The sequence below is a fragment of the Nicotiana tomentosiformis genome, chromosome 1 (genome assembly GCF_000390325.3).
Source record: "Nicotiana tomentosiformis chromosome 1, ASM39032v3, whole genome shotgun sequence".
Lineage (NCBI taxonomy): Eukaryota > Viridiplantae > Streptophyta > Magnoliopsida > Solanales > Solanaceae > Nicotiana > Nicotiana tomentosiformis.
The window spans coordinates 15,496,461-15,523,298 of NC_090812.1; the positions used below are offsets into that span (position 1 = coordinate 15,496,461).

The 26,838-nt window shown below is 35.6% G+C and overlaps 1 protein-coding gene, 1 long non-coding RNA gene and 1 pseudogene across 2 annotated transcripts; 1 reads left to right on the plus strand and 2 right to left on the minus strand.

Moving 5' to 3' along the window:
* Positions 1 to 430: 430 nt before the first annotated feature.
* On the minus strand, positions 431 to 1,623 carry LOC104099963 (uncharacterized). Its single transcript, XR_687111.4, has 3 exons — positions 1,407 to 1,623; positions 1,157 to 1,270; positions 431 to 759 (listed from the first exon to the last, which is right to left on the minus strand). It is a non-coding gene; the product is annotated as an uncharacterized lncRNA (long non-coding RNA).
* An 8,778-nt stretch (positions 1,624 to 10,401) lies between these two features.
* Positions 10,402 to 18,955, plus strand: LOC104099962 (probable rRNA-processing protein EBP2 homolog; annotated as a pseudogene).
* A 2,722-nt stretch (positions 18,956 to 21,677) lies between these two features.
* Positions 21,678 to 26,450, minus strand: LOC104099961 (uncharacterized). The gene is made up of 2 exons (XM_009607096.4): positions 24,256 to 26,450; positions 21,678 to 21,835 (listed from the first exon to the last, which is right to left on the minus strand). The coding sequence occupies exon 1, from the start codon at positions 26,099 to 26,101 to the stop codon at positions 24,311 to 24,313; it is 1,791 nt and encodes a 596-aa protein (XP_009605391.1). The 5' UTR covers positions 26,102 to 26,450; the 3' UTR covers positions 21,678 to 21,835; positions 24,256 to 24,310.
* Positions 26,451 to 26,838: the final 388 nt, after the last annotated feature.

Below are 26,838 nucleotides of genomic sequence, written 5' to 3' on the forward strand. Positions count from 1 at the left end.
ATACTTTTGGGCTTTAGAATGGGAAAGGTCGAGTAGTACTAATTAAGAACTCCACCACTAAAAGCTAATTTCGACGTGTCGTTGGAAACTTGAATGGATTAGTTTTATTGCATACGCATTGATAAGAAATATGAAAAGTCAAAATAGTAATAATTAACACTCAGGCTTTATAATAGCAAAAAGGTCAGAGCAAGTATCTTTTAATTAAGAATTATGATTAGAAAAGTAATATTGATTAATAATTGTATTAATACAAAATAGGAGAAAAGGCACACAGAAAAAGGAGGAAAAAGATAAATAACATTTTAATCTTTCCAAATTCCACCTTGAAGCTTCCATGCAATAGCTCATGAATGAAAAAATAAGAAAAATGATGGCACTATATTTCATCAAAAAATCCATCTGAAGAATACAGTATAAATATGACTACCTTAGATAAAGAGCGAGAATCGATATACATCTAGCGAAGAGAAAACCCATAAGACAAAACAAATTTACAGTTTATTATCTTCTAACTCAACATATAGATGAACCAAGAAATGCTCCAATGTTTTGATATTTCAATCTAGTAGCTTCCTCTAACGGCAATGTGACTTAGGGCTTTTTTCATTCATAACTACATCTCAGTAGCTTTCTAATAGTTGAAATGATAACACTAAGGAGTCAAACTATCATCTTTTTCCCGTAGTCTTGCTTTTACCAGTCTGAGCTTGAGTTTTTTTCTGGCCTTTTTCCTTTTGATTTTCTCATTTGATTCAACTGTGGTAACATAAACACAAAAATCCAAATGTAAATACCATAAACTGAAAAGCAAAAAATAAATCTGACTAAATTTCATATACCTGAAAAATAAGACAAACCGAAAAAAACACCATAATATACAATAAAAAAGAGACATAAATCTTATCGAATTTAAAATACCCACAAAATTATACACAAAGAAAAAAGTACAATTTGCAAAACAATTAGTTACCAAAAGAAATTGATAATTGTTCCAATACAAGACACAAAATATTCAAGAAATATTATAATACACAAGCAAAAGTATATCGATTAGATTTTATATACCCAATATTAGTTGTAGTAATCTAGGTACATATAGTGATTACAACGCGAAATGGAAATTAAAAAAGTTTTGTTATGTTGAGATGATGACCTTTCATTGATATATTGCACTCCATGCCAGAGGAAGATCACAACTTTTGATTGACAATCTGTAGGAATAAATATATGTGAACAGTTTCATCCCTCTAAAATTTAGTATGCTTTCCTGTTAACATAACCCGAAATATTAGGATATATATCATAAGGTGAATAGACAAAGACTTGAAGATTCAACAAAATTTATAAGAAAAACCTTACAGAAAGTTAAATAACAAAAGTTAGAAAATGAACTCTTTGCTTACCTTTTCATATCGAACAACTCCACATTAGCATGGAGAAAGATCTGAAAATATGAAATGAAACAAAACTTTAAAAAGGAAGAACATACAAAGGGCAGAACCCATTAAAACCATAATAACTATGGTGTAACCGAAAACGCAATAAAGAAATAAGGGAAAGCAAATGGTCAGCATTAATATTTCTTTAATAGACATTGTAGTCTTTTAATAAGTTGGATTGAATGAAAAGACTAAAAGAAAAAGAAAAAAATTCAAAAAAAATGAGAAAAAAGATAAATGTGTTTCTTGGCTAAAGAGATATGCCACATCATTTTTTCTAAATCCTCTTTTATATATATATAACTTCTTATTCCATGTTCTTTTATATCCTAAATTATTATTTTAATTTCTTTTCTTTTTTTGCAGTTATTCTACCGGTCATTCTACCCGTGATATGATCTTAAACAAAAAACTAAAGATGGTGATTCAGATGTTACCAAGACTTAACCTTCTCAAATGGTCATGATCTCCTCGAAAAGTAATTTTTCAACTCTACTCACTTTACCGGTACTCATGAACTTCTTCAATTAGTATATGTCTTTTATTTTTCTATTGTGTTTTTTATATGTATGTTTACCCGAAAAATGAATATAGTTGAATTTGTACGTAATTCTAAGGATACGTGGTACAATTTGGCACAAATCGGAAAGATAGGTAGAAATATATCGAATATTAACTGTAAAAAAGAATGAAGTACAAACCAAGTTGAACGGAGAATAATTTATAAACAAGCAAGATGAGTCAATATCCAAAGCTCAAAAAAGGATAACTTCTACTGTATTTCTATGTGAATATTAATAATCTTTTCAATATGGGAGTGTGTAGATGCCTCAATGCTCTTTGATCCGCCCCCTTTACAGAAGTGATAGCCATTCTTCTTATAGTGGTGAAAACTCTACTTTGGAATATAAAATACATAGTGAGTACCCCATGATAGATTAGTTAATTGGTTTTTCCTTAATTTCCACCGAGATTCTCTCACCGAAATTTAATTTGGAGGTCCCTAACTCAAGTTATGACCATTTAACGGAAACTAGAAATGTAAAGGCTAAAGATTTCAAAATTCAACCACAAATTGACTTTTATTAATATCGGGGTCGGATTTGAGTTCTGAAAATTTTTATAGGTCTGTTATGTCATTTATGACTTGTCTATCGAATTTGGTGAGAAACAGAATTGATTTGACGTGATTCGGACGCTCGGGATGCGAAAATAAAAATTTTAAAGTTTTCTTGAAAATTTCATTTGATTTGGTGTCTGATTCGTAGTTCTAGGCATTTTGTTTGCGCGAGCGAGTTTGTATGAGATTTTTGGACTTGTGTGCATATTTAGTTTGGAGCCCCGAGAGCTCGGGTGAGTTTCGGATAGCCTACGGACTTTAATTCTTTGAAAATTCTGGGTTTTGGGACTCCTGCTGGTTTCTGGTGTTATGTGCTTCGCGAACGCGAACGCGAAGAGGAATTTGGGACAGGGGAATTTTCTTTATCGCGAACGAGAAGCAATGGGGGGCCTTACCCTTCGCGAACGTGACCAGCTTCTCGCGAACACGTAGGCTTGTGATATGGGGATGGGGAATCGTTGTTTCTTCTACGCGAACGCGAAGGCCAGGGGAAAGAAGCCTTCACGAATGCGAAGGAGGACTCGCGAACGCGAAAGCCACTCGGGTTGCTGCTCATCACGAACGCGAAGAAGGCCTGACGCCCAGACCTTAAAACATAACCAAAACGGGATTTTTTCCATTTTTCACAAACCCTAAATTAGAATTCGATTTAGGCCTGGGTAAGTATTCTTTATCATATAGTGATTATATTTTATAAATCTAAATCTATATTAATTATTTATTTTGGATTTAGATGGGAGAAATTGGAATTTTTGTAAACCTTTTCAAAAAAGAAAATTTAAGATTTTAAGGTCCATTTGACATCGGAATTTAATAATTTTTGTATGGTTGGACTCGTCTCGGAACTGGTGTTCGGATTTCGTAAGTTTTTTTGAGATTCGAGACATGGGTCCCACTAATAATTTTTGAGATAAATTTCGGATTTTAATTCGGAAAATTAGTAAATTCATATGGAATTAATTCTTACGATTTGTATTGAGTATATTGAATTGTTTATGACTATATTTGAGGATTTCAGACACGAATTCGCGAGACAAAGGTTTATTGGATTCTTGAATTTGGTTGCAAAATGAGGTAAGTAGGGTTGTTCGTTTGGATCGGATATCCGAAATTCGAACTGATCCGTTCAATTTCGAATTTCGGATTGGATCGAATTTCGGATTGTGTTTATTAAAATTTCATATTTCGGATCGGATTCGGATTGGTATAATTATAATATGATCCGATCTGATTCGATCCGATCTGATCCGAAATCTAAAATTATTAGGGCGGGTATAAATACTAAACTTTTATTTCGGATAATTAGTTCCTTTACATTTTCTTCCAAGTTATTACCTTTAAAATTGATGGATTTAGCTATATTGGCATCATAGTGCTCTCATAATTGTAGAAACATGAATTTTTTTTTTTACTGTATTGCCTCTTTTATAAAGAAAATATGCATATGAGTTTGCAACTTTGAGGCATAATAATCCAATCCGAAATCTGAAAATCCGATCCGATCCAAACTTTAATATCCGATCCAATCCGATGTTAATTCGGATCGAATTCAGATTGCATTTTTTAGAATTCAAAATCCGATCCGAAATGTGCTAAATCTGATCCGATCTGATCCATGCACAGCCCTAGAGGTAAGTATCGTGGTTAACCTTGACTTGAGGGAATAGAACTCTTAAATTATTTGCTATGTGAATTTCATGTGCAACAATGTATAGGCAAGGTGACGAGTGCCTATACTTTGTCAATTTAATTATTTGTTTAATTATTTAAACATATTAAATTATTTTAAGACACAAATTAATTATTATAATAATTGTTTCTCTCACATTCCTTGTCAAATATTAATTCTTGAATTCATGTAATAATTGTCACATGCTTATTTAATTTATGTGTCTTAATTGCTACTTGACATTTAGTATATTAAATATTATACTGCCTATTTTCTTCCTGATTTTCACAGTTAATTGCTACTTGTCATTGTTTGTTTCATAAATGAATTATAATTATTGTATGCTTTGATGCTTAATAGTTTCTCATTGAACATGGTATTTATTGGAGTATTTTTATTACATTTAAGAGTTGTTAAAATATACGGGGAGATCGGGTTGCACGCCGCAACGGAAATAAAAATAAATATATTGGGGGATCGGGTTGCACGCCGCAACAGAGTTGTTTAAAGTTTATATTGAGGGATCGGGTTGCACGCCGCAACAGATTTATTTAAAGTTTATATTGTTGGAGCGGGTTGCACGCCGCAACGGAAATTTATTGAGGAATTATATTGTTGGGGCAGGTTGCACGCCGTAACAGAATTAATTGAAATGAATATATTGGAGGATCGGGTTACACGCCGCAACCGAATTGAATGTGAATATATTATGGGATCGGGTTGCACGCCGCAACGGAAACTGATTGAAATAATAATTGGTTATGACTGCCAAGTTAGCTTCAATTGTTGAAAAGGGGATACCTGTTTTATTTCTCTTATTGTTGTTGTTATTATTATTGCGTACAGATTAATGTAAGTGACCTACCTTAGCCTCGTCACTACTTCGTCGAGGTTAGGCTCGGCACTTACCAGTACATGGGGTCGATTGTACTGATACTATACTCTGCACTTCTTGTGCAGATTTCGGAGTTGGTCCCAGCGGCGTACCATAGGTTTGCTCGGATTTCAGCTACCCAGAGGAGACTTGAGGTATAACTGCACAGCGTTCGCAGTTCTGAAGTCCCCGTCTACTTTATTTTAGTTGTGTGTTTGCTTTCAAACAACTTTATTTTATTCAGACCCTAATTTGTTTCATTCTAGAAGTTCGTGCACTTGTGACTCTAGTTGTGGGATGGTATTTAGATATCGCGATTATTATGGATTATTTCAGACATTATTTTCGCATTTGTTTCCTTGGTACTAATTAATTTAAAATTTTGTTAAAATGACTAATTATATTCTAACGTTGGCTTGCCTAACAAGTGAAATATTAGGCGTTATCACGGTTCCGAAGGTAAAAATTTCGAGTCGTGACAAAATATTGAGTGTGATTAAAAATTTCCCTCCTCAATATCTCAACCCATTTACTTGCATGGTAAAATTCCTAATTCTAATTGTTTCTAAAACAAATCTTATATTCCTTCCGTTTCAATTTAGATGATGTAGTTTGACTCGACACATAGTTTAAGAAAATAGAAGAAGATTTTTGAATTTTGTGATTTTAAAAGCTTAAGGGGTAAAAGCTTTGTGGGCGATAACATTTGTGTGGTTATAAAAGTTTCTCATTAAGGATAAAATGGATAAAATGAAAAATTTAAAGTTGAATTATTTCCAATTGTAAAAATATGTCATTCTTTTTGGAACGGACTAATAAGAAAAATGTGTCATCTAAATTGAAACAAAAGGGGTAGAATTTATATGACTTTTAATTTATTTAATTTTGAAGTTTAGTGTGATAAACTTTTAATTAACATATCTAGATAACAACAACACAACTCAGTATAATCTCACAAGTGAGGTTTAGGGAGAGTAAAATGTACGCACACCTTACCTCTATCTTCAAGAAGGCAGAGATATTGTTTCCGATCTACCCTCGGCTTAGTATAGAAAAAGGGAAAGCGATTGACATATCTAGAAACTACATAAGTTCACATAGCAATAATTAAAAATATCCAAAAGAAAATTGCGATTAAAAAAATAATGTGATGATGTAATAATTAGGATTAATAGGACCGATCAAGAAAGAAATGATGATTGTTGTAACCTAAGGGAAGGACATTGGATTTAAAAGAAAACAAATACTTTAGTTTGTAGCAACTGCTGTAATCCTTTGAGTTGTAGCCATCCTGCCTCCACTAAAACCGTCTAAAAATTGTTTGCATAACAGTGTTACATGATTATAATTTCTTTTTCCCAAAAAAAAGAAGAAGAAAAAGGGAAATTTTTGTTAGTCTAAAACGCCAGATTAAGCATATGTAGCGCATATGTTTAATGTGCTATACCTAGATATGTTTTATTTTTTCGCACACTGCCCTTGCACCTGGCTATTTTTTTGGCGTCATTTTGGTCCTAGAGTTTTATTTGCATCATTTTGAACTCCAAGAAAATTTCTTAGAGTTCGTGTGGTTATTTTCAACTACTTTGTCATATTTTTAAATTGTGATTATTTTAATTGCTTAGCAAACGCAGACTATATTTCAAATTTACAACCCTAAAAGTGGCTACCTGGTATATTCTTTCGTAAAAATTGTAAAAATTGCATGGCGCCCTATTTGGTCGTTCCCTTTAAACTTATACCCATTTTGTTTTTTCATTTACATTCGTACCCATTTTTTTTTTGTTAAAAGCATTTTAAAAAGACGATTTTGCCCTTCTTTAATAAAAGACTATTGACAAAACTATAGACTACAGGACAAAACTTCAGCATGTTTTGGTATGAAATTTTAGTAAATGAACTAAATAATTTCAGCATGCATTAGAAAAAAACTCATTAGAAAATTACATACTCCTAGACAAAAACTTAAGCATGTTTAGTTTGAAGTTTTAGCAAATGAACTAAAAAACTTCAGCTTGTTTAGACTGAAGTTTCAGATAAAACTCATGACAAAATTGTAGACTGCGGGACAAAACTTCAACATGTTTTGATGTGAAATTTTAGCAAATGAACTAAATAACTTCCAGCATGCATTAGCAAAAACTCATTAGAAATTACATAAAAACTTAAGCATGTTTAGTCTGAAGTTTTAGCAAATGAACTAAAAAACTTAAGCATGTTTAATTTGAAGTTTTCGCAAATGAACTAAAAGACTTAAGCATGTTTAGTCTGAAATTTTAGCAAATGAACTAAATAACTTCAGCATGTTTAGACTGAAGTTTCGGATAAAACTCATGACAAAACTGTAAACTGCTAGATAAATAACTTCAGCATGCATTAGCATGAATTTTTAGCTTCAATGTGAAACAACTTCATGCTATATTAGCATGAAATTTTAGCTTCAACATGAAACAACTTAATGCTACATTAGCATGAAGTTTTCGCTTCAAGGCGAAACAACTTCATGCAAGTGTGATTCTGAAGATGAATCTGGACAAGTTTCTGGTTTTTTGATAAAGCTGCCGAGAGGTCAGAGGAGATAAGGAGATCTTTTTTCACGAATGAGGTTGCAGATCAAACGATTAATGCGTGATGCAGGTTTTATATCTTTTGTTAGGAGTGTAATTATCATATTATTACAAAATTTTTGTCAGCTAGCTACCAAATCAATAATTTTTAAAAATAGGGTACAGGTTAAAATGTGGCACAAATATAGGGTACGACTGCAAATCCCCCCGTAAAAATTTCACTGAACATCCGATTTGGTCGCCCCAATTTAACATATACCAACTTTTTATTTTTTTTAACTAGTACCCAAAGTATAGACGACTCTTCACTATGAAAATAAACGTGAAGGTGAATTTATATGATGTTTGTGAGCATGTTTTATGGTATTTTGTTGTGGTGAGCCGTTGTGACGCTTAGGGTTCTTCCTCCTCCTCTTCCTTCCTCCTTCTTCTTCTTCTAAATTGCTAAATGAGTTATATATTTATCGTTGTTTTGATAAATTAATAATTATGGTTTGTTTTTTTATGATATTTAGAGGGTATGTTTCAAATTTGAGCTCATTTGGAGTAGATTTAGGTGTTAACTCATGTATTAGATTGTCGAAATTCGAAGAACAAGTTTTTGTTTCTGGGCAATTTGCACTTCAGACCTATTTGGTCGTAAGTGCATGAAAATATTGGATGCACCTCAGATTTATTTGGCCTTAACTGTATCTAAAGTGTAATTTTTTCATTTCGGACCTATTTGGCCTTAAGTGCATGAAAATATTTGTTGCACAACGTACCTATGTTGGACTTAAGTGCATCTTAAGTACAATTTTGCACTTTAGATTTAATTAGCATTAAGTGCATTGCACTTCAGACTATTTTTTTTCAACTTAAGACCGAATAAATCTGAAGTTGATCCTAAAGTGGGTAGACTTCCTAATTTTTGTGCAAAATAGGTATAACTTCAATTGTGATCCCAAGACTTGGTATAGATGCAAATGCCCTTATTCTTTCTAAAAGGACCAAATATACCCGTCTACTTTTCGGATATTATTTACATTTAACCTCCGTTATATTATCCGACCAAATTTATCCTTACCTTTATACTATCCTGCCAAATTTACCCTTATCATCAGCAAAACTTTTAAAAATTACCCCTTGATCTGTTAACTAATCCAAAATCTCCCAATTTTCTTTTATTTAAATCACTTGTTGTTCTTCTTGCTCCACTATTTTCAGAAATTACAATTGATGTAAATACTAAAAGTACTAGACTATACAAATTATTCATGGATATTTTTAATTACCATTGCACCAACTTCTCTTCTTGTGATAATGAGTTTGGAATTGGTTTAAAATTTTATTTATTTTTAACTATATTCACATTGTAGAATTCAATGTGTCTATTATGTATTATATGTATGTATGTGTATATTCGAATATATTTTGTTACTGTCTGGTTAGTATAGAGTTCGATCCACTAGCTTAAGAGTGCACAATGCGTAGGCATTTGATTAAAACAAAGTTGAATCGACAATGTAAAGACTTCAAGGAACTTCAACTTCTATCAATAATATTTGCAAAGCCTCCATATCTTTGGTGCAACGAATTCATTAAAGTTGGGGGATTGTAAATAATTTTAAAATTTAGACAAGCTACTTAATTTAGATTCTTCAATTTACTATAATTTATTTACTAACCATTATATTATTTTAATATTTCTTCTTATTTTATTTATCAATTAAGAAAGCAGGTAAATGCCAACTATTTCGATATAATGGGTCAAGAAGAAGAATAAGTGACTTAATTAATGTGATTTAGGAGATTTTGGGTCACTTGACGGATTGCGGGATAATTTTTAAAAGTTTGTTGATGGTAGGGGTAAATTTGGTCAGATAGTATAACCGTAGAGTTAAATTTTACCGAATAGTATAACAGAAGTTAGATGTAGACAATATTCGAAAGTAGACGTGTAAATTTAGACATTTCCCTTCTTTCTAAATGATCATATTTCTTAGAATCTCCATTTCAATTTGTAAGCGCAAATATCTTTAAGCCCGTTTACTTTCTTACCCAAAGTTCTTGTTGGAAGAATTACGAGTAATTTTCAGAAACCACTATTGTTTAGTAGCTATTAACTTCTCATAGCTACCATATACGCAATTACTTACTATAGCTAGTATTCAGTTGTTACAGTAGTGTATTCGCTGTACTCGTGCTGTTGTATTCGTGAATACAATAGCAAAAAGAGCCTAAATATCAGGATAGTCCGCTGTACGCGTATGTATTCACATGTATTCAGTAAAAAGCGCCTAAAATCAGGGCAGTCCAGCTGTACGCACATGTATTCACATGTATTCGCGCCATGTATTCATGAATACAGCAACAAAAAATGCCTAAAATAAGGACAGTCCAGTTGTACGCGCATGTATTCACATGTATTTGTGCTGCTGTATCCATGCATACAATAGTAAAAAATGCTTAAAATAAGGGCAATCCAGCTGTACGCGCATGTATTCACATGTATTCACGTCATGTATTCATGAATACAGTAACAACAATCACCTTAAAAATAGGTATGTATAGCTGTATAAGAGAGAAGAAAAATATAAATAGCGTAATCACAAATACTTATTTTGCTATAAAATATAAAAGGTAGTTATAAAAAATAATATTTTAAAATAATTTTGATTTATAATAAATAGCATGTATACTTTTGTTTAAAATTTTCAAGAATCATACATATTGGTTTTAGACTTTTTAGCCCACCAATTTTATTTTAAGACCAAAACCCTAGACCCTTGTCCCAACTCCCAAGAGCTCAGGAGTGTCTCTCCATCTCTTTTCGAATCCTTCCATTTGTTGTAAGTTCTTTCTGTCTCTTATTTCTCCATTGATTTTTTGTGGGTGAAATTAAGGAAACCTTAATAATTGTGTTTTTCCTTTTTGTGATATTTACTGCTTAATTTGCAGTGTTATTTAGCTTCTCTCGTGATAATGGCTGAAAACAGAAATCCTTGCAAATTTGGAGCGAAATAAAGGAAAAAAGAAAACAAAGAAAATCTACGGGGTTGTTAAAAGAAAAAAATTCGTTACTTTTATTAAAAAAAAGTTGTTATTGTTGTATTGTTAGTGTTCAGTTCCTGGGTTGAAATTTGGCAAGTTTAACTTTTTGTTGTTGTATTGTTAGTATTCAGTTGTAAAGTCCAAACATCTGGTTAAGTTTTCTAGTGGCTAAACAATGGCGTCTTCAAATTATACCCTTTCCATAAATAAGAATATGTAAGACAAGTTTAGTTTGAATTCCGTGGAGCTGAATTTGTACTCGACCTTCATCAACCCTCATCCTTTATTTGAGCTTCACATAGTGATGTTTTAACTTCAATACCACACAAAAGGGGGTGATTTGTGTGGTGTCCAATTTTTCGCTTAAACTGATTATGGAAGGACTTGGTTCTTCTTAGTGTTCCTTAACCTACTATTGCTGAAATAATAAATGCGGAAAGTTTCTCAGAAATTATTTTAGGAGTAACTTTAGGGCCAGAAGATACATGTTCAGTTTCAGAAGAAACAATTTCTCTCCCCTCAGTAGCAGATTTGAACGATTCATCAGATTTCTGAGGTTCTTCTTCCCTACTCGCTTTCAATTGATCATTTATTTTCTGAATCTGCTCTCCACCAACGACAACCTTGCGAGCCATCATTTTTACTCTTTTCTTAGAGGCTGGGGTGGTGGAAGGGGTGATAGGGGGTGTGGAAGTGGTTTCTTGTGGTGGTGATGAAGGATTCTCGGGAGTGTTTGCCATTTCTGTGATTGGGTATGTAAGAAGAGAGTTGGATTATGTTTGGAAGATGAGAGAAGATGAAGAGTATTTTGACGACTTGAAAAAGATGAAGTGAAGAAGACACTAAGCATGATCAATTTAAAGAGAAATGATTAATGGGGTAACGACAACTTTTCAGAAGTCTAATCAAACTGAATTTCAGTTTTGGAAAGACGTTGGAGTCTATCCCTAGAATCTAGGCAATTCAATTCGGTTAGGACTCTTTTGAACGGAACATGTTCACTTGTAACAGATAAGTCCAAAAGAAAAGATTTGGGATTTAATGGGACTCTGCTTTTAATCATGATCCAAATATGATTATTTCAAATTATGCAGAATTTAGAAAACATATTGAGTGATCTTGGTGAACTAGGTTATTCATTGAGAATTCTCTTGTGTAAGTCTAAATTTTCCAAAATAGAGAAAATATCATTAGAGATTAATGAGTCATTTTAGCACATGACACAAGAGTATACTATTGAAAGTATGAGACTGAGCAAAATCTAATCTAATTATATACACAATTTACAGATTTTCTAACCAATTTTTTTTCTTTCATATTTTTTCATCCTTTTTTTTTTCATTGTGAATTTTGAACTAGTCTTTTTAGGTGATCTTAATCATCCCTAATTCTAACCTGTTCCTTTCAAAGTGATCTCTACTTAGGGCTTTTGTGAAGATGTCAGCTATTTGCTTGTCAGTAGCACAAAATTCCACAGTGATCAAACCCTTTTCGTAGTTATCCCTCAAAAAGTGATGCCTAACATCTATGTGCTTAGTTCTCTTGTGATGAACCGGGTTCTTGGTCATACTAATTGCACTAGTGTTATCACAAAAAATAAGGATACAACCAACATCAATTTCAAAGTCCATTAATTGCTGTTTGATCCACAACAATTGAGCACACCATGAAGCAGCAACAACATTCTCAGCTTCAGCAGTAGATAAGGCTACTGAATTTTGCTTTTTGGTGGCCCAAGACACAAGACATGAGCCAAGAAAATGTGCCATACCTGAGGTGCTTTTTCTATCCACAAGAAAACCTGCATAATCGTCATTAGCATATCCCACTAGATTGAAATTACTACCTTTTGGATACCATAGACATCAAAATTTTCTTGACAGCAGTCAAGTAAGACTCCTTTGGATTCGCCTGAAATCTTGCACAAAGGCCTACACTGAAAACAATGTCAGGTCTACTAGCAGTGAGATATAACAATGAGCCAATCATTCCCCTATACAACTTTTGATCAACAGATGAACCAGGTTCATCTATATCCAACTTTGTAGTTGTTGCAATAAGAGTGTCAATTTCTTTGGAATCTTCCATTTTAAACCTTTTAAACAACTCTTTTACATACTTATGTTGATGGATCATAGTTCCATTTGAATTTTGTTTAATTTGTAAGCCTAAAAAGAAATTAAGCTCACCCATCGTGCTCATTTCAAATTCGCTCCCCATTAGTTTAGCAAATTCTTTACTTAACTTATCAGTAGTTGCTCCAAAGATTATATCATCAACATATATCTGAAATACCAAGAGATCTCTACATTTTTCTTTCAAGAACAGAGTATTGTCAATTTTACCTCTCTTGTAGTCATGCTCAAGCAAGAACTTTGATAATCTTTCATACCATGCTCTTGGAGCTTGCTTGAGCCCATAAAGTGCTTTGTCAAAGCTTGTACACATGATCGGGACACTCCTTGCTTTCAAACCCCGGAGGTTGCTTGACAAACACTTCTTCCTTTAGATAGCCATTGAGGAAGGCACTCTTGGCATCCAACTGGTGAAGGGTGAATTCCATGTAAGCAGCAAAGGCTATGAAGAGCCTTATTGCTTCCAACCTTGCAACTGGAGCAAAGGTTTCATCATAGTTTATGCCCTCCTCTTGGCTATATCCTTGAATCACCAATCTTGCCTTGTTCCTTGTAACTGTTCCATCTTCATCAAATTTGTTTCTGAAAACGCATTTTGTGTCAATTACTGATCTGTCCTTAGGTCTTGATACCAAATACCAAGCTTGACTCCTTTCAAATTGGTTGAGTTTATCTTGCATTGCATTTACCCAGTCTGCAAAGCCTCAACAACATTTTTAGGTTCAATAAGAGATAAGAAAGCATCAAAAGCACAAAGATTTTTTAATGAAGATCTGGTTTTGATTCCAGAGGTTGGATAAGTGATTATGTTCTCAATGGGATGAGAACTTTGATACTTGTAAGATTTCACAACCAACTGGTTTCCCCTTGGTGTTCCTTCAATGTTTTGTTGTTGTGGAATAGGTTCATGGACAGGTTCCCTTGAGGTTTGAGAATCATTTCCTCTTTGTTCTATTCCCCCTGTCATGTTGCCCTGGGTGGAAGAACCTGTTCCATCACCCGTTCCTTCCTCTAGTGCATCTTCAGTCTGGGCTGTGGTTTCATTTGAGTTTCTTACCAGCCCAATTGCTTCATCATCATGTTCCTGCCTCTCAGAAAGAATGTTAGTTTCATCAAAAACCACATGAACACTTTCTTCTACACACATAGTTCTTTTGTTATAGATCTTATAAGCTTTGCTATGTGAAGAATATCCCAAGAATACTCCCTCATCACTTCTGGGATCAAACTTACCTAGGGAGTCTTTACCATTGTTGTGCACAAAGCACTTGCATCCAAATGCCCTAAGATGGGATATGTTTGGTTTTCTCCCTTTAAGTAACTCATAGGGAGTCTTCTTTACAAGAGGTCTAGTCATGCACCTATTTATGATGTAGCATGCAGTATTTACAGTTTCTGCCCATAAGCTATGGGGCAGTTTACTAGAAAGAAGTATAGTCCTAGCCATATCTTCAAGTGTCCTATTCTTTCTTTCAACTACTCCTTTTTGTTGTGGAGTCCTAGGAGCAGAAAAATTATGATCTATACCATGCTCATCACAAAATTCAGCAAATTTAGTATTTTCAAATTCAGTGCCATGAAAAGACCTAATTGATGCAAGTTGATTACCTAGTTATTTCTGAGTTTTTCTAACAAAAGAAGTAAACATATCAAATGCTTTATCTTTAGATGTTGTCCAAGTAAACCTAGAGTAATCATCAACAAGCACCATCACATATGTTTTACCACATCTGCTTAATGTTCTCATTGGACCACAAAAATCCATATGTACCAGTTCCATCGTCCTGGTGGTGCTTACCACTTTCTTGCATTTAAAAGAGGATCTTACGTACTTCCTCCTTGCACAAGCCTCACAAACTTTGTCTTCCTTGAACTTGATGTTAGGCAACCCTATCACCAGGTCCTTGGAGACTAATTTGTTGAGTTGACTCAGACTGGCATGTCCAAGTCTCTTGTGCCAAAGGACTGGATCATTATCCAACACACTTAAGCAAGTGAGTTCATTTTCTGAAAGTGTGGACAGATCTACAATATATATATTGTTCGCTCTTTTTCCCTGCAAAACAATCTTGTCAGTGGTAAGATTAATCACAAAACATTTGGTAGAGGTGAATGCTACCAAGTTACCTCTATCACACAGTTGTGATACACTGATTAGACTGTATTTTAGGTCATCTATCAAGTAGACATTCTCAATAGAGTGAGAATCAGTCTAACCTACCTTTCCAACCCCAATGATCTCACCTTTCTTCCCATTTCCAAAGGAGACATTACCTCATTTGAGGTCCTCAAGTGAAAGGAATTGGTTCTTGCTTCCTGTCATATGCTTTGAACAACCACTGTCCATGTACCATATTTGGCTGCTCCCCTTCACTTGGACCTGCAAAAGGAAATCAGGGGTTAGTCTTAGGAACCCAAACTAGTTTGGATCCCTTTCTATAGGCAAACAGACGAATCAAATTCTTTTTAGCCCAACTTGGTAGCCTATTCTTCCCTTGAACAAATTCTTTGTTCTTTTGACTTGCCTTTTCTTTTGCAGTGCATTCACTTTTATAGTGATCTGTTTAACCACAGTGAGTACAAATCTTGTTTTTAGGAAGTGTAAGGTACTTGCTTTTGGGATCCCATTTAGGTGGCAGATTCCCAAAGCCAAGTCCTCTTCTATTTCTACTGTGATGTTCTTGTAGCCATGAAAGTGTATCGGAGGACCTGTTCCATTTACAAGTTCTGTCTAGTTCATACTTGACCTTGCCTAGATCCTCCTTCAAAATTCTTACCTGCTCATCCTTCTTATACAACTCATCTTTTAGTTTATCTACATTTTCTTCTAGAGTGAGTTGTGTGCAATCAGTTGTCTTCTTACATGTTCCTAATTTCAGTTTTAGATTTTCAGAACTAAGTTCTAGGACATTTGATTCAAGTGTATGAACCTGGTTCTTTAAAGCAGTATTTTCACTTATAGTCTCACTAACCCTAAATTCCAGGTTCTTATACTTTGCTTTCAAAATCACACATTCCTTAGACAACTGTTCATTTTCATTGTTTACATCCTCTGATTCATCGGTTAAATCTAGAAGTAACTTAGATAACCTTTCTTTAGACAAAAATTTAATCTTGTCTTTGAGATGAATTACACTTACTTCGGTTTCTTCATCAGATTCTCCAATTGCCATAAGTGCTTGCTTTTTAGGAACCTTTGGTCTGCTATAGCTCCCACTTCTTGAAGGACCCTAACCTCTTCTTAGGTACTTCTTGAAGTCCTTTGTGATCATAGCCATTTCATCATCTTAAAGATCAGAACCTTCAGTGATTCTGAGTGCCAGACTCCTTTCCTTCTTGGGTACATCCATCTTCACGGTTTGCCTTCTAAGTTCATAAGCAGTGAGATTTCCAATTAGCTCATCCAACTTAAGAGTGGCAATATTTTTTGATTCCTGAATGGCAATGATTTTATTCTCCCAAGTAACTGGCAGAACCCTTGTCAAAATCTTCTCAACTCTGTCTTCTTCAAGAATAATCCTTCCAAGAGACTTAAGTTCATTTGTCAATGTGGTGAACCTTGTATACATCTCTTGGATGGTTCCCCCTTCTTTCATGGTGAAATTCTCATATTGAGAATATAGTAGAGTTCCTCTAGACCTCTTCACTTGAGGTGTTCCTTCATGGGCCACTTGCAGAGTGTCCCAAATTTCTTTAGCAGTGGTGCAACTTTGAATCCTGCTGTACTCGCCTGGACCAAGTCCACAAACAAGCCATTTCTTGGTTTTAGCATTCTTCACCCATTTTCTCAAGTCATCAGCAGTGCAGTCAGCTCTTGCCTTTGGCACATCTACTCCTTCAGCATTTTTCTTCAGTGTAGCCAGTGGTCCATCAATAACAATGCCCTACAGCTCATAGTTTTCTCTAATGATGTGATCTCTCATCCTGTTCTTCCACCAGGAGTAGTACTGATCGTTGAAGAGTGGTGGTATAGCAGTGGATTGCTCTTCCCAGTTTCCAGGTGGTGCACTCATCTTGATCTTCTCAGGTGTTTGCCTCTTCAAGGATAACCTACTCTGATACCAATTGATATTTTAACTTCAATACCACACAAGAGGGGGGTTATTTGTGTGGTGTCCAATTTTTCGCTTAAACTGATTATGGAAGGACCTGGTTTTTCTAAGTGTTCCTTAACCTACTATTGCTGAAATAGTAAATGCGGAAAGTAAAGAACACAAGTATTTTTACATGAAAAACACCTGACTCAAAAGGTGAAAAAAACACGACCTACTTCTTAGTAGGATTTTCTCAAACTTTCCACTAAATCACTGAGCCAAAAACTGCATTTACAAAACACTTTTGTAAACCTAGGATTAACTTTAATCCCGTTGTGGCAACCAGCCTCTAACTGTTGCGACAACTTCAAGTTAACTCTAACTTGAATACTCTGAGTACCTATTACAATTGCCTCTAGATAAAGCTGAAAGGTACAATATGAAAACACATACTACAATTGAACTAGAATAAAAGACAGACACTTGGAACTGGTTCTTCTATCTGGTTCATGTAGTTTCAGGTTTGCACATTTGAATCACACACGAATTGCTTGCAAAATGCCTTGCTATTTTTCTCTCAACCTACGTTTAACTTTTGCTTTTGTGCGTGCCTATAAAATGAGAACATCCTGCTATATATAGAGTTAGTAGATGAAGAAATAACTAGAGTTCTAATGCTACTCTTCCTTGGTGGAAGAGTTCTAGTTGATCTCAACTTCTAACTCCTCCCTTATTTTGGATAGTGTTCTCTTTGAGTAAGGAGTCCTTCTCCTTATCAATTATGCAACCTTTTCGATCAGGAGATATCAATTATACCAAGTTAAGCTTATCTCCTTCACTTGCATCTCACATGCTCGAATCTGCCAGTGTCTATGCACACAAGGATGGACTTAGTTCATGCCTGAGCTTCCTTTGTCAATCTTCAAAACAAACTTTCACTTGGGCCAACACATAGAATATGTAGTACAAATAGAAAGAGTTAGCTCTCTAATATTATAATTTTTGTTCTCACCAGGAAGTGTGAGAGTATGATGGTTACGGATGAATTGGGCATGATGAACCCGGAGCATGAGGATTACGAGCCAGAAACGGAATCAGAAGAAGAGGATGAGCAAGTTGTAAAGTTGGCTGAACCTTCAAAGAATGCTGTATATAACTGGGATGGTTTATTTGACAAGCTGAGAGATTTCGGTTTGCCTGATGGTTTGGATTGGAGTCGCAGGCTTAACTTCGACAAGAAGGAGGAGCAAGAAGGGGTGGATGTGAATGATGACTGTGCCAAGGATCTCTCTTTCTACATGCAAGCGTTGGAGGGTGTACGCCGAGCCTTTCTCAATTTTCAGTCAAAGGGTGAACCTTTTTTTAGACCCTGTGATTATATGGAAATGGTGAAGCCTGATACTCACATGGAGAAAGTCAAGGTCAAGACTCTTGGCTGAGATGAGGAAGATTCCGGAGGTTGCGGAGAGGAGAAAGGCCAGAGAGAACAAGAAACTGGCCAAGGAAGTAGAGGCACAGAAGATGAAAGAAAGGGCTAAACAGAAGAAGCAGGAAATTGAGTCTGTTAAAAAGTGGATGAAGAAGAGGCAGCAGAGTGGCTTCGATAAAAAGGGTGCTGGCAGCCTGGATTTGGCTATTGATGAAGATGGGACTAAACCCTTTCTGAGGTCAAATAAGAATAGACCCTGGTGTATCTCCTGGAGATCGTTCAGGAGGAAAGGCGACATTTGGTGGAAAAGGGAAGGAGCCAGGCAAAAAGAGGAAAACCAGGGAATTCAGGGACTCCAAGTTTGGATTTGGTGGGAGAAAAGGTTTGAAAAAGCAGAATACTGCTGAAACTTCCAATGATTTCAGAGGATTCCACAAGGGTTAATTTCTTGCAAATAAAAAACACGCCAAGTGATGATTCTGCTTATTACCTTCTAGACTTTGTTACAGTAGACTAAAGTTATTCCTCTGTGATGTGGATGAAATTAATGTTTAATTTAGAGCTTTTACCTATTAAAAAGAATGAATTATTGTCACTTATCGTTAAGATGTTTGCTAATTGATGCCTATTTTTGCCTGGCCTTGAAATTTAATCATGTCTTAGCTTGTCTTCTTTAGTTTACCATGTATACTGCATAGAATAGTAACTTCTCCGTTGGATAGGAGTCTGTTTTTTTCTGTCATCTCATTTGTTTTCTTTTTTCAGTCTGCAAAAGTTGCTAGTTCTCTCCGTCTCAGACTCTCAAAGACTATGATTATTTCATTATTGCATTCACATTAGTTCTATCTTTCAGTAAATTTCCAGCTAAAAATTGATGAAACCGTGACTTTTTGGTCATCTGATACTTCTTTTATCAGGAAATCATGACCAGAGCTGCCCCCTGAAGCTCCCTCCACGTTCAGTTTATAGTGTCCTGCCCTTGGAGCATACAACTTCACTTGTGTTGTGGTTATGTTCTTAGTTTTCCAGATCTTTCTGTTGGTAGAGTAAATTCAGTACTTCCCACAATAGTGTGTGTTTTTTTTTTTTTTTGGCTGAGATAGGGATTTTTTATCTATTAAAATAATCTCAGTTTTGAGTTAAATGAACAATAAGCTCGTACCATGTACTAAAATAATTATTGAAAGTGTCATTTTCTGCATTTGGAAAATCAGATCATGCGGAATGAGGAGATAACAAACGTAGAAGTGTCTCCTTATTCCCCAGTTTCAAGATATTTCGATTTTGGGGTAGATAGAGCATACTCATTAGGCATCGCGATTAAGCAAAGGATCTCATGGATCAGAAATACCTCTGCCTTCTAATAGAAAGGGATGTAATAACTTCCGGTGTTCAGTTGTAACTAAGCAAAATTTATTGGTGGATTTTAGCTTTAGTGGGTCGGATTGGGTGTATTGGCAGGTTTCCATATTTTGTTTCGGTGTTAATTATTTTAGGACAAGTTACACATTTGGGCGGTCGCTGATTACATCTGTTAGTCAAATATACACCGATTATGTATAAAATATGCATATTATACATTAATATACATTTACATGGTATTATTTTATAGAGCGACTGTATTATGTAATTTTTTCATTATTTCATCTGGACATATTTAAGACCACAAGTTTAATAGAAGGCCAGCTCGGTACACAAAGCATCTCACGTTCAATGTAGACAACCTACCCTAATGTAGACAACCTACCCTAATGCAAGTTTAAGGCCACAATGTTAATATTTCTCTTAATAAAAAAACGTTTATAACCACATAATTAATATGATATTATTAAGACCACAAGTTTCAAAGTTTTATATTCACACAAATATTAGGACATACATGAGGCAACAAAATTTTAAATTCTTCCATTTTATATGAAATGTTAAGTCAAAGGATAAACAAACTGAAATATTCTTATATGAATTTGGTTTCTTGAAATATATAAACTATATATTTAATTAGAAGATTACAATTAATACCAAAGTTGAATCTTTATTCAAGATGCTTAATTTAGTCAAAGGTATGGAAATGTCGTCCCCATTCTCTTACTATTGCTGTGATGAAACCTCCCTAAGGCTGTTCGCTCAAGAAATTTTTGCCAGAAAGGAGACGACGAAGACGACAACAATGTTAATTCTCTTAAGAAAAGGGATACTAGCAAGTTCCTAAAAGAAAACAAAGCTTAACTAGCAGAAGATACTAGAGGAACTTTATCAGAGATGAAATAGAAGATCTGATTTATTTGTTTCAGGTAGTCATCAAATTGACATAAGCAGAGAAAGCTGAATTAAGATGCAAGCAAAAATTTGAACTATTTTTTTGGAGGAGGAGTCAAATTGACGGAGTTAGCAGTCTTAGTTAAGTTGCTTTAGAACTGCAAGACCATAATTTATTTACTCTCGTGTTTGGCTAGATGTTGTCATGTTTAGCTCAAAAAGATCATGCTTTCCCTCTTGTTTGTTATATCTACACCTAGGCCTTCTATCATGCTAGTTAGTAGAATTTATATTCTTTCCAAATTGCTGTCATTATTTCTATGCCTCCTACCTAGTCTGCTACCGTTGACCATATGTACTGCCTTGTTCGTTATTGTTATCTGTGTATTTTTCACTTTGTCATTACTGTTATTGGCATTTCTTTCACTCGGTTGGTACTGTTACACATATATTTGGCGAGGATGAGATAAATGCACAAAGGGTGTTGCCGTGCCATTGACTTGATATCTTGAATACATTTCTCACACTATGAAAGTCATGGAGTTACTATCGTGGTTATTGGTTATCGCTCTAAGGAAAGGATTGGTCGAGATATTGGGAAATGCTAAATTGTAATCTCTTCTAGTACTCATTTATTGCTTCGCATATTCGTTTCGTGTACTCTTTTTTCTGTTATATTGTAGTATCATTCTATTGCTCGTTTACTGTGCAGGTTATATCGGTGAGTATCTTTTAACTAAAAAGTCTCGTCACTACTTCACCGAGGTTAGTCAAGATACTTACCGAGTACATGGTGTCGATTGTACTCATACTACACTTTGTGTGCAGATTTTTGGAGCGAAGCTGTGGTGGATGAGAGGGGCCGACTCTGAAGATGTTCGTGCCTTCCGGATGTGGCTACCACTTGTCCTTGGGTAGTTCTAGATTTGAATTATGTTTATGTACATTTCAAACAATAGTTGTATTTATTTCACATCCGTTTTTGCAATAATCCCGTCTTAGTAGCTCATTTCTGTTGTGTGTTAAAAACAGTCATCTATTTCTGCCTCTTAATTTGTTTTAAGTACCTTATTTGTTTTACATTCTGAATTATCCCTGCATATTCTCTTACATTCTGATAAGCACAAGCACATACAAAATTCACTTCATGACCGTCTTTAACTTAAACAACACAGATTGCAACTTTCCAGGCAATGTACTCTTTATGAAGAAAAAAAATTCATCTACATTACACTACAGTATCTGATATCGGGTAGTTATTCACAGGTGTAGTTTCCTGCCAAAAACAAAAATCAAATGCAAATTAGAGATAAATCCCAGTGCAATGAATAATGTTGTCAAGAGATCAATGCACAACTTTTCATCCATAATTTCTCAAAGATCCTTATGATATATTGATGGGTTAAAAGATGCCCTGTATTATCGCATTCATTTATTCGAACAAAGCAAACTCCAAAGGGAATCTAGTTACCAAACAATTTTTCTTGTAAAAAAACGAGAGAACGAAAAAGAGTTAATGCTCATCAAAACCACTAATATTTTGATTCAATAAGAGACTGGTCTACTAAAATATGTCCCTTTCAGCAGCTATTAAGCCTATCACAAGCCAGCTTACAAATGCATATAACCTATGAGCTCAGCAGGATAAATGCTTTCCTTTGACATACTCTCTGCTTCTGTAACTAAGAAGACAACACACATACAAATAATCCCTCTCCCCCACCCCCGGCCCAAGGAGAACGGGAAAACATCCTATACTTCCGATTTGCTGAACAGCAAATTATATCCATTTTATACCACTGTGTACATTACGCCGAGAACATCAGAAGTGCATATTTAACAGAACATGATTTCCCTCCTACATATTTCTATTTGGTCCAAGGGGCACAGGCGAGTATGATGTCATAGTAATGAAGTTCTCTCTTGGAAGCTGCTTAATAAAAGATTTTTTGACGTCAGCTTTTATGAACGATATCACTATTCATTAATATCTTCATTGCATCTCTCTGGGAAGCTGCTTTTCATTCTAGGATTCTGAACTTTATGAGGGAATCACCTCTTATATATTATCCACAAAAACAAGACACCTTTAAAATCCAAAGCCTTTGCCCCCAAGGCTTTGGCCTAGTGGTAAAAGTGCAGTGCGTGATGTGTGGGTTAGGCGCATATCACGCGTTCGAGCTCTACCAAAGACAAAATCTTGGTATTTAAGTGGAAAAAGGTTGAGAAGCGGGCACATCATCCACCGAGTTTCAAACCTTGCGCTATTTGCCCTCAGGAAATTCTCAGTTATCAAAAAAAGGTTCAAAGCCTTACAAATATGCAATCTAGTTATCACTTACCAATACGGGTGAAGCTTTTTCACTAGAGACATGGAGATAATGGACTTCATTTTCCTTACAGAATAAGTATATTAATTATTCAAGTTTGTGTCGGATTTCAATTTGATGTGACACATCGCAATATACTTGAAACAGGTCCAAGCAATTCAACTTTTTATACTAGAATGCGGTCTGTAAATAATTATAACTGTATCATCAGTGTTGTATGCTCAAAAGTGCCCAGAAAAGGAAATAGCGAGCAAGTAACAGGAAAGAGGGAAGAAAACAGATAAGACAAACAACTGGTCGAAAAGAGAAAAGTTGCTGTAGCTGAAATTACTGTCCACTCGGAGAAATCAATTCATAAAAGGAATTTAGGATTTTGCCGAGAAATGTGAGCTAGCCAAGCCTATTACGTTAGATTTGGGCGATTCCAAAATCTAAAGATAGTACTATGGCTCCAAACATCTTTCTAATTGTAAGATATCAATTCATCAGTTTTTGAAGGAAATGGCTTAGTACATTGTAATTGTAAAGATTACAAGATCTGACTGAAAATGGTAAATAGCCTTGTCGATTAGTTCTCATGTCCTTCCTAGTAAAATATTGCGTGTTCGAACTTTAATCATTTTATACCGAGAAAGCGGGACCACCGTCTAAGCCTAAGTACTCTTCCATATCTGATAATTTACATACACGACGGGGATTGAAAAGACCATATTTAGAGTGATAGAGAACCTATGATGCAACCAGAACAGTCAATCCACTGAGCGGAGCTTACATCCTTTACTTTGTGTAAAGTGTGTTCTGATGGCGTACCAATCAAGATGTGATAAAGCTATTTTTCGCAAAATCTATATAAATAGGGTGTATGAAGTCAATGGCCCGAGCCAGAGCACTCAATGGTCTAGGGTGACCAGTTTCACTTAGGTGAAACAATACGTTAAAATAGAAGTAACTAGGGAAAACAAAAAGATAAATTTTATTTTCAAAACTCCACGCGCATACCCAATCCAAACTTAGGTGAAACAATACGTTAAAAGGGAAGTAACTGGCGGTACAACCACAACTTCCACTCCCTTTTCCCTCATTAGTTTTTATCAGTTTTACATCTAACAGCTTCAGAACAACTTCAAATGGCAGACAATAAAGGGCAGCAGCAGCCCAAAAAAATGAAAGACAATAAACCGAAAGAGATTGTAGTTCATACAAGTCACTAAGTCAAATTCGGCACCGCATGTGATGTCCCGCCTCAGAGAAATAAAAAAAAAAGCGAGCTGAGGTAAAATGAACTTCACAAATGATAAACAACGCACTCATAGATCAAGATAAAAAGTACAACAAGATTATCAAAGAGAATGATGAATCCTTTTACCTGTATAATTCAGACTTCTGGCGAAGAACCACTAACGCAAGTACTAGCTCAAATGTCAGACATTTGATGATGTCCTGGATTCCACGGGCCAATTTGTAGGTATGCCGGGATCAGGGGTTGGACAAGGAAACGTATCTTCATGCACATCTGACACAGGCTCAGAGCATTTTTTCCTTTTGCTGTACTTTAACAAACAGCGGTCCTCCTGCGCATTGCAGCTTTCGGCCTGCATTGTATTTTTTGCACAAATCTCGCCAACAGTATTATCTCCATCAGAACTCAAGGGGCACAAGGTGATAGAATCCCGCAAATGCAAGTTATGCTGTGAACCTTCTCGTTGAGAAATTTGAAGACCACAAAAATCTCTACAGTCATCACCAAGATTGTGCTCCGCTTTAATAAGGTCAGATAAACCAACCCTTTCTTCGCACATCTTCCTCTTTAGTCTGCTCCGCTTGTAAGTAAGTAACTCAGCTTTTGAACAATCAGAATCAACACAAGAACCATGCTCCTTCATTATAACACAAGGTGGGGCCTCTGAACTAATCTGGCCGACTTTTTCCTTCAACCTAGTGCGAGAGTACACCATAACACAAGGAGGGCCATCTGAAGTAGTCTTGCCAACTTTTTCCTTCAACATTGTCCGAGAGTACACTGTAACACAAGGCAGGGTCTCTGAAATAGTTCGGCCAACTTTTCCCTTTAATCTAGTGCGAGAGTACACTATAACACAAGGCTGGGTCTCTGAACTAGTCTGGCCAACTTTTCCCTTTAACCTAGTGCGAGAGTACACCTTAAGCCTCTCACCTGAATCATTAGAGAGAGTCTGGCCCAACTCTAACAAATTACAGGACACATTACTTGATTCCAGCATTTCTGGAGCATCCACATAGCTGGAATTCGTAGGGCATAAGGTTCTTGAAGTTCGTGGCGAGCTGTTCATGGCGCGATGCAATTGAAACGCCAATTCTGCGTCATTTACAACCTCAGTTTCATTAGTATCATCACTGCTTATACTACTGCTTTTCAGCAACACTTTATCCTTATCCTTCTTGGAAGCAACTAATTCCGATGCATTCTTAGCCATGTTCATGGCATTTTTTGCCACGACAGCCTTCCGCAAAGTCTTATACTGCGCTTCCAGCGCCAGTACAACTGTCTTTTTGGCTTCAAAGTTACTAATTTCTTCAAATGGTTTAACATAACTACTAGTATAATTTTGTGTCTTCAACACATGCTTTTTACAAACCCCAATTGATTTCCTAAAGAATGTTGGAACCCAACAATCTATACAAACCGAAAATCCCGACTTTACCCCTACTTCTTCTTCTTCTACTACTTGTTCTTCGTCCCTAGACGAATAAGACCAAGGTGCAGAATTCCCATACCTGATAACACAGTCCTTGTGGACATGCCTTTTGCAGCTGTTGCATTTGAAACAATCAGAATCAGCCGTGTTGTTGAAACAGTAAGGGCATGTTTGGCCGGAATTGACACTCCTGATGCACTTCTTGCAAAGAAGGACTATCCGCCAAACGCTATCTAGGGTTTGAAGGCGGTCGCTGGGATCAGTGTGGTTGATTCGGAGACGGCAGCCGTGACAATCTGACAAATTGGGGAGGTCCCTTGTGACCCTTTTGGGTAATTGATCGAACGCGGATGATGATGACGAAGTCGAATTTGTGGAGTGAATTGGGGCGAAATTTTTGGGGTTCGTTGAAGGACTAGCGGTGGAAGATGGTGGTGGAGGTGGCGGTGGACGCGGCGGAGGATGGCGGAAACATTGTCTGTTTTCTTGATGCAGCGAAGGTGTCATCTTCAGGAGATCGTTAGGTTTTTGCGCCATAACCGTATTTTCTCATCGTTTCGAGTGGTAGGTTCACATAAACCGGCCGGACACGGTAATAACTCGTCGCTTTTTTTTCACCGTAATACATCATCGTTTTTAATTCTGTTGGGTGTTGGTTTAGTTAAAAAAAGGAAATGCAAATATCATTTCATGAATAGTATAAGGTACTCATAAAAATAGTATTTTCGATTGCATGTTTATTAGAGTGCTGAAGAGCAAATATTTTCCTAATAATTCAGTCCTCAATGCCTTGCATCATCCAAATGTTGGATATGATGAAGTATATTCTGGAGGTTTGAATTGTTGATTAAGTGATTGAAGTGGAGGGTCACCAATAGAGAAAGTGTAAATGTATACAAGGATCTTTCGATATGAATTTGAAGGTTTATGAATGAATGAATTAATTAATTAATAAGAATGTGCACGCAAGGAAAATACAAGAGTTATAACATAGGCTTTTTGATCCGGAAGGAAGATGTTAATGACAGGAACAGAAGATAGATTAATATGACATTATACAAAATCTAAGAACTATGTATAAGGTAAAATTGGGATGCTATATTAGGAAATGAGATGTTTAATGGTAGAGATTGAAGTTTTTCAAATATCCAGTTCATAAATCCTTTTGTGATTTCCTTAAGACACTGGGGATTGAAATAAGCTTAAACATTTTTTACCCGTAAATGATGACTTGCTAAGAGAATGGGGGATGGGTTGTGTGAATTTGTCCTTCT